This window comes from Hippoglossus hippoglossus, chromosome 10 (assembly GCF_009819705.1).
Source record: "Hippoglossus hippoglossus isolate fHipHip1 chromosome 10, fHipHip1.pri, whole genome shotgun sequence".
Taxonomy (NCBI): domain Eukaryota; kingdom Metazoa; phylum Chordata; class Actinopteri; order Pleuronectiformes; family Pleuronectidae; genus Hippoglossus; species Hippoglossus hippoglossus.
The window spans coordinates 11,914,636-11,926,660 of NC_047160.1; the positions used below are offsets into that span (position 1 = coordinate 11,914,636).

The 12,025-nt window shown below is 42.4% G+C and overlaps 2 protein-coding genes and 1 long non-coding RNA gene across 4 annotated transcripts; all 3 read right to left on the reverse strand.

The window, feature by feature from the left end:
* Positions 1-715: 715 nt before the first annotated feature.
* On the reverse strand, positions 716-3,115 carry LOC117768989. The gene is made up of 3 exons (XR_004615130.1): positions 2,993-3,115; positions 2,043-2,163; positions 716-1,182 (listed from the first exon to the last, which is right to left on the reverse strand). It is a non-coding gene; the product is annotated as an uncharacterized LOC117768989 (long non-coding RNA).
* A 554-nt stretch (positions 3,116-3,669) lies between these two features.
* Positions 3,670-5,946, reverse strand: LOC117768981 (solute carrier family 25 member 53-like). The gene is made up of 3 exons (XM_034597522.1): positions 5,895-5,946; positions 5,739-5,793; positions 3,670-5,347 (listed from the first exon to the last, which is right to left on the reverse strand). The coding sequence occupies exon 3, from the start codon at positions 5,338-5,340 to the stop codon at positions 4,459-4,461; it is 882 nt and encodes a 293-aa protein (XP_034453413.1). The 5' UTR covers positions 5,341-5,347; positions 5,739-5,793; positions 5,895-5,946; the 3' UTR covers positions 3,670-4,458.
* An 865-nt stretch (positions 5,947-6,811) lies between these two features.
* prps1b (phosphoribosyl pyrophosphate synthetase 1B) lies at positions 6,812-11,968 on the reverse strand. 2 transcript variants are annotated; one of them, XM_034597519.1, is made up of 7 exons: positions 11,646-11,968; positions 11,128-11,317; positions 10,408-10,506; positions 10,022-10,146; positions 9,646-9,819; positions 9,265-9,424; positions 6,812-7,869 (listed from the first exon to the last, which is right to left on the reverse strand). In XM_034597519.1, the coding sequence occupies exons 1-7, from the start codon at positions 11,765-11,767 to the stop codon at positions 7,777-7,779; spliced, it is 963 nt and encodes a 320-aa protein (XP_034453410.1). In that variant the 5' UTR covers positions 11,768-11,968; the 3' UTR covers positions 6,812-7,776. The 2 variants fall into 2 exon arrangements, with proteins under 2 accessions (XP_034453410.1, XP_034453412.1); XM_034597521.1 differs by having other exon boundaries at positions 11,134-11,317; positions 11,646-11,967.
* Positions 11,969-12,025: the final 57 nt, after the last annotated feature.

Below are 12,025 nucleotides of genomic sequence, written 5' to 3' on the forward strand. Positions count from 1 at the left end.
GAGTAGTGGACATGAGGAGAGTGATAATGAATTCTTTCCTAAAGTCCTGTGACTTCCAATATAAAAAATCTGTAAATCATGTGCGTTGGTTAGTGGTTTGCACTTTTGCATCACAGGTAGCAGGCTCGAGGTATTTCTGTGTGGAGTTTGCATGTTCTCCCCTGTCTGAGTGGGTTTTCTTCCGGCTTCCTCCCACAGTTCATGCCATGCAGATTGGTGACAGGTGAATCGGAGACTTTAAATTGTTCGTCAATGTGAATGTGAGCATGAATAGTTGTTTGCCTCAGTGGGTTGGTCCTGTGATGCTGTCCAGGATGTGCCCCGCCTCTCGCCCAATAGACTCTTCATTAAAAATCATTAGGTTAATTAATAGACTATTCTTGGTGTCAGTTTTATGTTGCAAACTTCATTTGTCCTTGCAAAAGGCTGACAAAAATACACTTATGTAGCTGGAGCGCTGTAAAGATGATTGACACTGCTGAAATGTCAATCTCACACCCTCTTACACCAGAAATAGGGAACATTTTGCAATAACTGAGTATGGACAAGTGCTAATTATAGATATTTTCATTTTTGTTTTCCACTTGTGTCCATTAGAAACAATCTTGTCCTAATAAATATGTTATATTTTATATGATGTTATATTTTCTAATAAATTCCTGAACTTAACATGACGCTGTGAAGGACAGTTTGATAAAATATACACAAATGCAACTCAAGCAAAACATTTTAGCATTGATTTTTTTATTTAAAAAAAAAACCCATTTTTTTTATGGCACGATTTAGCAGTATACGTGTGGTATTGTTAACACAGCAGGATCTTTGATGGATTTCCATTGATACAGTTGTTCATGTTTGTTTGTATTTAAGCTACGCCCTGTCATATCTTTATTACTCTCTTTGCGGTCATTGCATGGAAAAAAGCCCGGAAAATACATCTATTGAAATCATTTACTTTGGGATCACAGACCGATTTTTTCCCGTAGCATCAACCCAAACACCATTTATAATCAAACATGGCAGCGTGGAAAACAGAGGCAGAGGCGGAGCTGATGGGCAGGATTCCTGTCTGGTGTACGGGCACGTAAGGGGGCAGGCGTGGAGAAGAGGAATCATGGCAGGCATGTTTTGGTTACTTCTTCACATTTAGTTCTTGATTTTGTTTCTTCTCCTCTTCAATGTCTGTGTGATCACAAGGCAGAGACACAAATTAGGTAATCAGTATGAGTCTGGATGTTGTCAGGACAAGAAAACAAACTGATATCTCTACACATTGCAATATCTGATGCACACACCACAGAACAATCATAATCTGAAGCATCACTGTCAAATATTGTAGCTCAAAATGTTTTGATCTCCGAAGAAAACTGGTTCCTACATTTCTCAGAAAGCAACTCAGTGGATGCTTGCCACACCCTTCGGGTTCCACACTCTGTTTGGGCTTTCTCTTATTATATGTTAAATTCAAAGTTCAATATTTGAAAAGCTTACATGCACCAGCAGTGTGTGCTAATGCTGCTGCTGCTTTCCCACTGACATACCAGTCGGTTGGGATTGTTAGTCAGCTGGGAGCCTCTCAGCCTCTGGAAGGAAAGGACGAGCACTTTGCCTCACTTTCACATAAACACACCAGATTTGAAGTGGGTCGCTTATTATTATTATTATTATTATTATTATTATTATTATTATTATTTTACTATATGCTGTATAATCTGTGCCTCATTGGCATGTGACAGCATTTTACATTTGGGGGGTATGAAGCTCCATCTCCTCCAGAGCAGAAAGAGATCTTGTAATAGGTGGATGAAGTGGGGTTGTGTGTTTCTTGTGAACATGCTGGCACTAAGGAAGCACACTCAGATAGCAAGGTGTGTTGCTCCAGTTAATTAGTAATGCACTGTTTGCAGTTCATTGAGGTTCATGACAAACAGGGAGGCGCTGACTATGTAGAACAATGAGCTAAGGAGAAGGCAAAACCTGGATGGAGGCTGGATTACATGGACTTTTGTTAAGAGCACACTTCTTTACCCCTAAGCACCTACCTTTACTGGTTGGTAACAATGTGCTTTCTTTTGTAGTAATCCGTTTTAGGCTACCCTTGTTAAAGTCCTTGACCGCAGCAACATCGGGCTTAGGGGGTGGCACATCCATGTTGAAAGAGTTCTAATGGAGAAAAGAGGGAGAGGGGGAGAGAGTGTTTCATCACTGAAGATGTTATCTGCAGTGCGTGTCAATGCATGTACACCAATCAAGCCACACCTCAGTTAAAAAAGACAGGACTGGGCCGAACTCTGGGATTAGGTAACCAGTCACAAGAAACAACATGCACTTTACCACCTACCTGCCCACAATGAACAAACAGCTCTAATGTGGTGTCATATTTCATGGCACTGTTACTTACAGGTATTCAGTTCCACAAGAGAGACCTGGTCATTACCGACACATGTTGTATAATTATTTGCATTCACATGTGATCATTGAAGAGATTTCCTTAATATCAAACAAACACCTGGAGGGATAAGATAACAGCAATGCAGGAAGAAAATGTAAATTTTTATGTTTTAACGACATAACTTTATTCCCACAGGAATTGACTGAATCCAAAAGTCCATGTTTACTGCACAGTTTATTCTGCTCATGGTTTTGCATAAATCCAAAGAAATCCAGAGATTGCATTTAGATGCAGTGCCAGGTAGCCTATAATATTATAACAATGTCCACACCTTCACATTGTAAATCACAGCAAAAAGCAACCTGAAATAATAATGAGCAAGTCCCGCACACAGTGTTTTCATGCAAAGGAATGCAGCCCCTTCAGGTACAGTACCCTATACACGCCCCACAGAACAACAGAGAAATAAGCAGTACAGTAAGAGTATCAGCATGGTTTATACCAGGCATAACCACTATACACTCTAATAGATAGAAGAAAGTCTTATGATTAATAATGCTTTTTAAATGCATGATTGAAGAGAGATCCATCTCAGTTTACCTGGTGAAGGCTGCGCAGTGACAATGTCCTCTACAGGTAGGGTGCGTCTGTGTAATCCGTGCAAAGCCAACGGTTTAAATAGAGACAACACGCCCTTCTGCAAGCCTACGTGGAACCCACTGCTCCATCTCCCATTGGCTAGCCCACAGGAGGAGTTCTAATTGGACACCCTCCCTGTCTGGCTTCCCGGAGATATTATGGGTTGCTCCATGAGCACCTTTCGTCCGCCCCTGTCCCCGGCTCCAGCGCACTGAGCTCCCATTGTTGATGGAGTGGATGACTTCATGTTGTCTTTTTTTTTTAACACAGTACCATCTAGTGGACTGATTATAATATAACACAATCTGACAAAAAAATAAAAATCCTCCAGAATAGTGTGTGAACGGCAAAGACACAACATAATCCACTTCAGGGAATGTTAGATAAGATTAGTTTATTAATGCACTTTCCTGGGACAGTTATTCTCGATTTACATGTATACACTGAGATTACAGACAGACTGTGGACGATTTATCTTTCACTGAGACTTATTTTGTGAATAACAAACATATTTATTTCATCCATGCATGGTTCTAGTCTGATTGCAGAGGTTAATGGAGCATGCCCCACACCAGGCGAGAGGCAGGATACACCCTGTGTGGATTGACAGAGTGTAGCAGTGATATATATTACATGCTGTGAGGTACCAGTGCTGACCCCTGAGTCATAACGTATTTGTCACAGCCCTTTAAATAAACAAATCCTATTTTAAAACATAAAAACTTGACAATGTGACATAAACATTCATTCAACCGCATAATGTAGGACCGGAAGTAAATAAAGCAGCAGAGGATGAGATATCCTGACTTTGGTCCCTTTTAAGACTCTGGTCCTAAAAATTATGGCTCTACCCTTTTCCCTATAATGCAACATTTTGCTAGACCCTCCATGCCTTGTAAATAACCCACCAACAAAATACACATTTCGTAATACAGACATTCTGTTATAAATTTGTCTTCAAGCTTAAAAATGACATAAATACTCATCAAAAGCTGCAGAGGACATTTTCACATGCTGTGGTGCCATAAACTGACATTGAGTTTTAGCTGAATTTCCCCTTTAAGAAAAATGAAAATACAAGGCAATTGTGATTCCCTAGCACCATATCCTATACTGCACAAACAACTTTGTCCAACGATAAATCCTCACCCACCATCTCAGAGACAGGGGCTCAAGTCCTGGCAGTGGTGCGTTAACTTTGGCTTGTGGATTCAGCAGTGTTTGCTGGTTTGAAACAGAGGATGGATCACACCCGTGTACTTGCTGGACTCCTGTTGACTGGATGAGGCACTTGCACAAGGACAAAATTAGGTCTTGGGATATTTTCAAGGGAGAATGCTACAGTAATATTATATTTGAAAATAAATTCAAAGAGACTAGTTTAACCTGGCAATTTGAGATCTCTCAGAGAGTTCCTCTGCGTCTTCTCAGCCCGAGAGTTTCTGCTGTCTGTCATAGATAGCAGTGGTGATTCCCCATGTGATGCACGATCTCAAAATAACAAGGGAGCCTCCTCGGTAAAGCAGAGCCACACTCTGCTCCCGAGACATCCACAGCATCCTCCAACAAGCCATGACCCCTTTCACCTCTCCTTCCACCTGTGCCTGCATGTTTGCCACCAGCACAGAGAGCGGGTAGATTGCCAAGCTGCTTGCCATGGAGGTCAGCGCCCCTGATACAAAAGAGGAAGCCATTGGATGGACCCACTCTCCCGCCACAGCAGCACATACGGGCCCCTTCAGACCAAAGTAGATGGAGCAGCCAAGAGCATTGCGGGCCGCGATGGGCAGGAAGGCTCTGTAGTACCCAAGGGTCAGCCTCTGTGCCCTCAGCCTGACAAGAACACTCTTCAGGGTGGGTAGATCACGGTCGTTCCGGCCATTCTGCAACACATTTTGCACGCGCTCAAAGGGGGTAAACACCACAGCTTCCACCAGACCTGCACCAAACCCAGCCAGAGCAGGCAGGGCAGAGGTGGAGATGACACTTTGGGATGATAGCGAGAGTTGGTGGTGGATAGCTTCCTGAAGACCGAACAGCAGGGTGCCATTCAGTGTCTTCATCAGTAACGGTGGCGCCACTCCCCTGAAGAGCTTCCTAGGTCCCTCTTTGAAGAGCTGTCCCACTGCCTTGGGAAAAGGTTGGTTGTGGATTTGCTGACGGAAAACAGTCTTGTAGACAGGGAAGGCAACGATGGTGGGGAGGGTGGACAGCAAGCTGGACATCCCTCCATTCAGGAAGCACTGGAAATTAAACTTTGAGCGCCCGAGGCCCTCTTCGTCTTCTTCGTGGTCAGGACTTGGTTTCATGCTTAAGCTATAGGTAGGAATGAGAACAGAGGTCATTTCAGGCATGCACTGATCCCGGAGGTCATTCCTAATGAAACTGAAAATGGATGATGATCACACGCCGAATTTCACACCAAAATAAGCACTATTAGAGACTTATAAATATCAAGAATTTAAACATTAAGGGCACAATCTAGGGTAAAGTAAACAACAATTTGTACAATTTAGATGAAACCGACTAGTGACATTATACAGTTTACCAGTTTACCTGGCTAAGCTATAGGCAGGGAGGAAAGAAATTATGAAAATGAAAATGAAAATGAAAGAGGACCACACGTCGAATTTCAAATAAATGGCACCTAAATAACATCTGGTATGTAATTTAATCATAAACATATAAGAAAGAGACATTGACTCACCCCGTGTGCTATCGCCAGGTCAGGAAAACAGTCAAGTGTATGTGGAGCGTCGTGTCGACTATGATTTCCTCCCTCTCTGTTGAGAAGTGAAAGCGCGGCAGGGAGGCGCTTAGTGATTTCCGTTCATCTTCACACACCTTCGATTCCGGTCTCTGTTTCCAGCCGAAAATATAACTGTCAAATCTGATGGAGGATAATTCTCTCGGTGCACTGTCTGTGATTGGCCCGCTTCTTCAACAATAGCCATTGGTCAGGACCGGAGACGTCTTCTGCTCTGGGATTGGTTGTTTCGCCCATCGCTTTAACCCCCCCCCCCCCGTTAGGAATAAGGGCGAGTCCGGCGAAAACACAGCTGCTCTTATAATGTGGTCCTCTTTAACAAAGGGGAAAGTGGGAATTAGACATTATACTAAAAAAGTGAAGGAATTTCACAGATGATGGCACTGACCATGTAATTTTGACCACACTGGTTTTTTTTGTGACAGAAAATCATTAATTATCACATCACTGACTACACTTACACTGAACGTCTTCAGTCCAAAACACTATAGAAAAATTTGTTCTAATTCTCATCTCTCTATAAATATTTACCATCATTAAATTATATATAACAAATATATATCATAATATATTTTGTATTCAATTATTTTGTGTTGCATTTAATTACATTTTTATAAATCATATATTACTTGTTTTCTAATAATTTCTGCAATTATAAGAGCTTTTATAAAATTTTGTAAAAAAACAATATATGTTCACCTCATATCTGAATCGTGATTATCATTTATTACTGCATTGCTAATTCCTTGATTTAAATTCCACCTACCTTAATTGAGCATGTTTTCCTTGAAGCAACATTTTATCCTATATTTATCTTGTTAACCACACTTTGTTTTAATTTTTATTTTACTCACACCATTATACTTGCACATGCATTTATAAATGCTGTTGGTGGTTTATAGTGGTATGTTCTGAAATGTGTCCTTTTCAATAATCAGCTTTTACTAATGCATTTATAAAAATAGGTTATATAGTTTTAGACAATCACATAAATAACAAAACAAACAGTGTTAAAGATATTATGCATATTCAATTTTATTAAGAACACACCCTCAGATATCTGGCGCATTCATCCTACTGAAAAAGTAAACACAAACACTTGGAATATGCACATTAATGACAAAACCTTCATCCTGACATACAAAAACACAGTGAGAGAGAAAAAAGCAGGTGAAATTTCTGAAGGAAGCTCCAGCCCGCAGAGACCCCAAGCTAAAAACCTGACAGCTTCTCTATAGAAAGGATAAATCCTGGACACTGGGCAAACCCCACTCAATGAGGGCACCTCAAGAGCTGAAAGAAACATCCCCAAACGTCTCCAGCCTGTTTGGAAACGTGCACGCTCTTCATCCAGTGACAAAATAAAGATAAATCTGTGGTTGAGGGAGGGTGAAAGACGGGTGGAAAAAGTAATTTCATTTCAGGCTGTTGAGGCACTCTTGGTTGAGTGGAGCTTCAGTGGCACTGTAAACTAGTTCAGTACACATTCACTTCATTATAATGTAATCAGCAGAAGATATAAGCAACATGAAAAACTACACTCTTTCATAGTAACAAAAAAGCACTGTAACAGCTTTATTTGCCAGATGCTTCTCCTGACCACTGGGACCTGTCAGGTATAATGATACAAGCTCTTTGACAACAGACTGAAGGGACTCCCTGAGAGGAACAAATGGTCAGGAGAAACTCTGACTTATGTTATGAAGCAGACAAAGTTTGTGTTGGATAAACGTATTCATCCATAATACAATAAATAAGCTGGTGCCCCGCACACAAATGGACACTCTTCATAGGGCAAAGGAACTCAAGGGAGAGGGGTCAGCATTAGTAACAGACAAAACAGAACAAAATCCTTCCTTTTTCGTAATTTTTTCTTTTTTATGGTTAGTTAGCTGAACATCTTTGATAATGGTTGTGTTGTGGTTGGGGCAACTCCCTCTTATTTGGTGTAACAGCACAAACGTTTATATACCACTTGTTACAAGGGGACATGGCTGAACAGGTATGACACCGACTCGCCGTTGTGAGTTCTACGGATGGCCTCTGCAAGGATCATGGAGATGTCAATGACCTGGAGGTAGAGAAGATGGGAAGTTGTGAGGAAAACTGGACTACTGACAGACCATTGATGCTATATGCAGGTCTTCTATAAAATAAAAACAAAACAGTAAACCAGAAAAAAACCAAAATAGTCTCGGAAAAAAACATCCACTTTTTATGAAATTAAATATTTTAGTTTTTACATCAACAAAAGACAATCAAACCTAGAAGGCCCATCGGAGAGCAAACCACCACCAAGGTAAACCCCCATCAAAACTCCTGGATCAGCCAGTTTATCCAAAACTACTCCATAAAACGAATGGATTTTTCCTTTGTTCATGCCCCATGGCTTCAAAGATATTTCATGGAAATCTGTTCAGTAGTTTTAATACTGCTAATCGATAGACAGACACAAGTGATTGCATTACCTCTTGGGCGGTGGTGATAATGGCATTTTCCACTTTCAAAGTAATTAGGGAACATGTCATCTGCTCACTTGTGTATTTTTAATAGTTTGGGACAACAATGGAGCTCTATCACAGAGTGGAATGAGCCGGTGACATGTTCCTTCATTGCTTTGAATGTGGAAAATGCAGTTATTAGCACCACCTAAGAGGTTATGAAATTACAATATGTAATATTGGTGTATCAAACACCTTGATGTTGGTTGCCACCTGCCAATAAACAGCATGAAAAAGAAGATCAGTCACACATTGTCCATTTGTGCCAGACGCTCAAACGTGTTAAAGTGCTTTTAGGTCAATTGTCGATTATACGCTTGTGAATCTTGCTGTTAGCTGCAGTTTCGTTTCATGTAGTTCAGAGATAAACTCTGCTTTGGTTTCACTCCCACTGACACACCCTAATGAAACTGCATCTCTGACTTAAGTTTAGGTCACAGAGGAGAGCATTGAAAAACCCAACCTTGAGAAGGCCCCTAAAATCGACTGGACCACCAGAATCTACTGTAGCAGCAGCTTGGTTGAAACAAAAGAGCTAACACCCTTTCCAGAGAAACCTCTGCAGTGGTTCAAGCTTCACCAGCTGAGCCCTCCTCTTGAAGCTGTGGTCATTATTATGGATCACTCATAAGTCAACGTGACGAAGAAGAATAGTGTAATGTGCTTCCTTTGGCTCCGTAACTGACTGCTGTTGCTTTTCAGCCATAGATATCCTTTGGTGTGTGTGTGTGTGTGTGTGTGTGTATGTATATAATAAAAAAATTATTCATACATGTATCCTGGACCCCCCCCCCCCCAATCAGAAGGATCCGCCTAAAAATGTTATGGTAATTGGTACAGTAGTTTGCGCAATCTTGCTAACAGACACACAAATAAACAAACTTAAAAGAAAACATAGTATCGTTAATGCAAGTAATAACTAGTTGCACACTTGCATAAGTCAGAAGTAAATATGGTATCCTGACCTGAATTTTGGGACAGTGTTTCATCTTCTCCTCCTGAGGGATCGTATTGGTGACAACCACAGCTTCAAAGCAGGCATTGTTGATACGTGAGATAGCTGGGCCAGAGAAGATGCCATGGGTAAGGATAGCATACACCTTGGTGGCACCGGCAGAAATGAGTCTAAGGGGATAAAAACAGTAAAGAATTACATACCTCCACATCCCTGGATATATTGGGGAACAGAGGTCCCTATATGAAATTCAGTTATTGATCTCTTTGTATGTTAGTTTGACACCCAGTCCACAGTAACCACAGTCCTCCACCTGACTGTAGTCAAGTTCTTTCTTATGCTGTAAAGTTCCAAATTTATTTTTTAACAGTAAATAATAGTTAAGGCTTACTTGTCAGCAGCATGGCAGACTGTGCCACATGTGTCTGCCATGTCATCAACTAGAATGGCTACCCGATCGGTCACATCTCCGACGAGAACCATGCGGTCTACCTCGTTTGCTTTTTTCCTCTCCTTGTGAATAAGAGCAAAGTCCACATTCAGCCTGTCAGCTATAGAGGTGACCCTGCAAGACGAAAGAGTTGTGTCCATGAGTTACAGCTGGTGTGGATAACAAAGGGTATAAAACAGTAAATGTACAAGTCAAATTTGAGCCCTGTCAGAGATAGGTTCACTCAACAAAAGTTTAACCTTCAATGAATTAGATGTGTTGAGATTAAACTATGCACAAGGGGGGAAACCCATAGTCAATGGCCTAGCACGCATACCTTTTGGCTCCTCCTGCATCAGGTGAGACAATGACACAATTTTTCCATTCAAGGATGTTCTCCTTGATCCATTTCAGCACCGCTGGCTCTGCATACAAGTTATCAACTGGGATATCAAAGAATCCCTGGAAGAAAGATTAATACAGATAAATAGACTGGGGTAGGAGGAGCTAAACATCTACTAGGTGCTGGCAGGAATAGAAGGCTCCCCTCTCCCTTTGCTGATATATAAAAGTCAGGCAAGGAGAGTCTAGTTTCTAACATATTATCTCCAAAATCCGGCACAAACAGGTTTAGAACGCATACAAAAAATATATAACCCTAAGGACTGATTAGTGGCAAGATGGTGACGCATTTCTGTTAAGGTCCCATTCTGGGTCGCTCACCTGTATCTGTGAGGCGTGCAAGTCCATGGTGATGATATGGTCAGCGCCTGAGACTGACAACATGTTGGCCACCAACTTGGCAGAGATAGGAGCACGGCTCTACGATGAAAATAGATCTCTTCAGTCACATGGAATAAGTGGACTGGCAAGCATGGCTAGCTTCTAAAAATAACACTAAACTGAGAGCGTAACAAATCAGTCAATTATATTGCAATACACATAACTATAGACCTCAATGTATTAATGTGACAATACTTTCTTTACATCTATTAATACCGTCACTCAATATTTAGCACAGCAAAAAACATCCACTGTGTAAATGCTAAACAGATTGAGGCGTTCACTTTATATTTTGCTACATCATGTTAAATATATTCAGAGCAAAAATATAGCAATTATTGTTCATAACATTCATCATAATATCAAAAGATCACTTCTACTTATAAAGATACAGATTTAGATTTGTTTTTTTAAACATGCAGAACATTCCAGTCATGCAGGATGATTAAAATGATGTGAGAGCAGCCAGGAGAAGCATGAGATGGCAAGTGCAGTTGATTCATCGGAGCACACAGAACGAAGGGAGCGGCAAACAAACAACACAAATAATAAAGCAGATAAGCCTGGTTGAGACTTTGTTGATGGACATGGGTGGCAAGCTTCTTGTCATGATGCTGGATGGCAAATGGCATGACAGAAGGAAGTAGACATATCCCTCACCCCCACCTTGTCCTTCTTGTCTTGCCGGGCGTAGGGGAAGCAGGGGATGACAGCGGTGACCCTGGAGGCCGAGGCGATCTTGCAGGCGTTTATCATGATCAGCAGCTCCATCAAATTATCGTTGATCTCGCCACAGCCACTCTGCACGATGTAGACATCCTCCCCACGCACGCTCTCCCCGATCTCCACGCTGCCAGGGCGACAAGCAACAAACAGAGATCAGCGCCATGGAGCGAACGCACCGTGGGCAGGCGAGAGATGGATGAGGCGGAGTAAACAATGGCTGGTGTGTGCGTGTGGTCTGGTCTGCAAGGTGGTGGAGGCTAATGGACGCTGGCTCTTCACATCGTACCCTCAGCTCCTTGCTCAGAATTAGCAGAGCGGTTGTCAGTTAGCATGACCGCTCAGGCGTGCGCGGACTACAAGTACCCATGGACACCGCGCCTCGTTACATACGCGTCGCTGGTCTAACTGCGTTCACCGCCGAATAAAGCAACACCAGGATGATAACAACTCACCATGTCTCCTGGTTGCTGAATTTCTTCGTGACAACCTTCCCCAGCTCGAGACCCAGGCGGTCTGCTATTTTCTGAGACAGGTCCGGATGTGAGCTACCGCTGAATATTTTGATGTTCGGCATTTTGTTGCGGTCCAGGGCGTCGTTCAGTCCGAGGCGGCGGGCGGGTCCGGCGGAGGTCGAAGAGTCGGCGATGGCGACTGGGAATCGCTCAACTGTCTCAGAGCTAAAGCGCGGTTCTCTACCTATCCACCATTATGGCCCACATGTCACGCGTGCGGCAGGCTGTCCATCCCCCCGGAGCGGCGCGCACGCGTTCACTTACGTCCGTGCCGCGGTGACGTCATTCCGCCCTGAGCATAGATCAGCGGGAGCACGTGA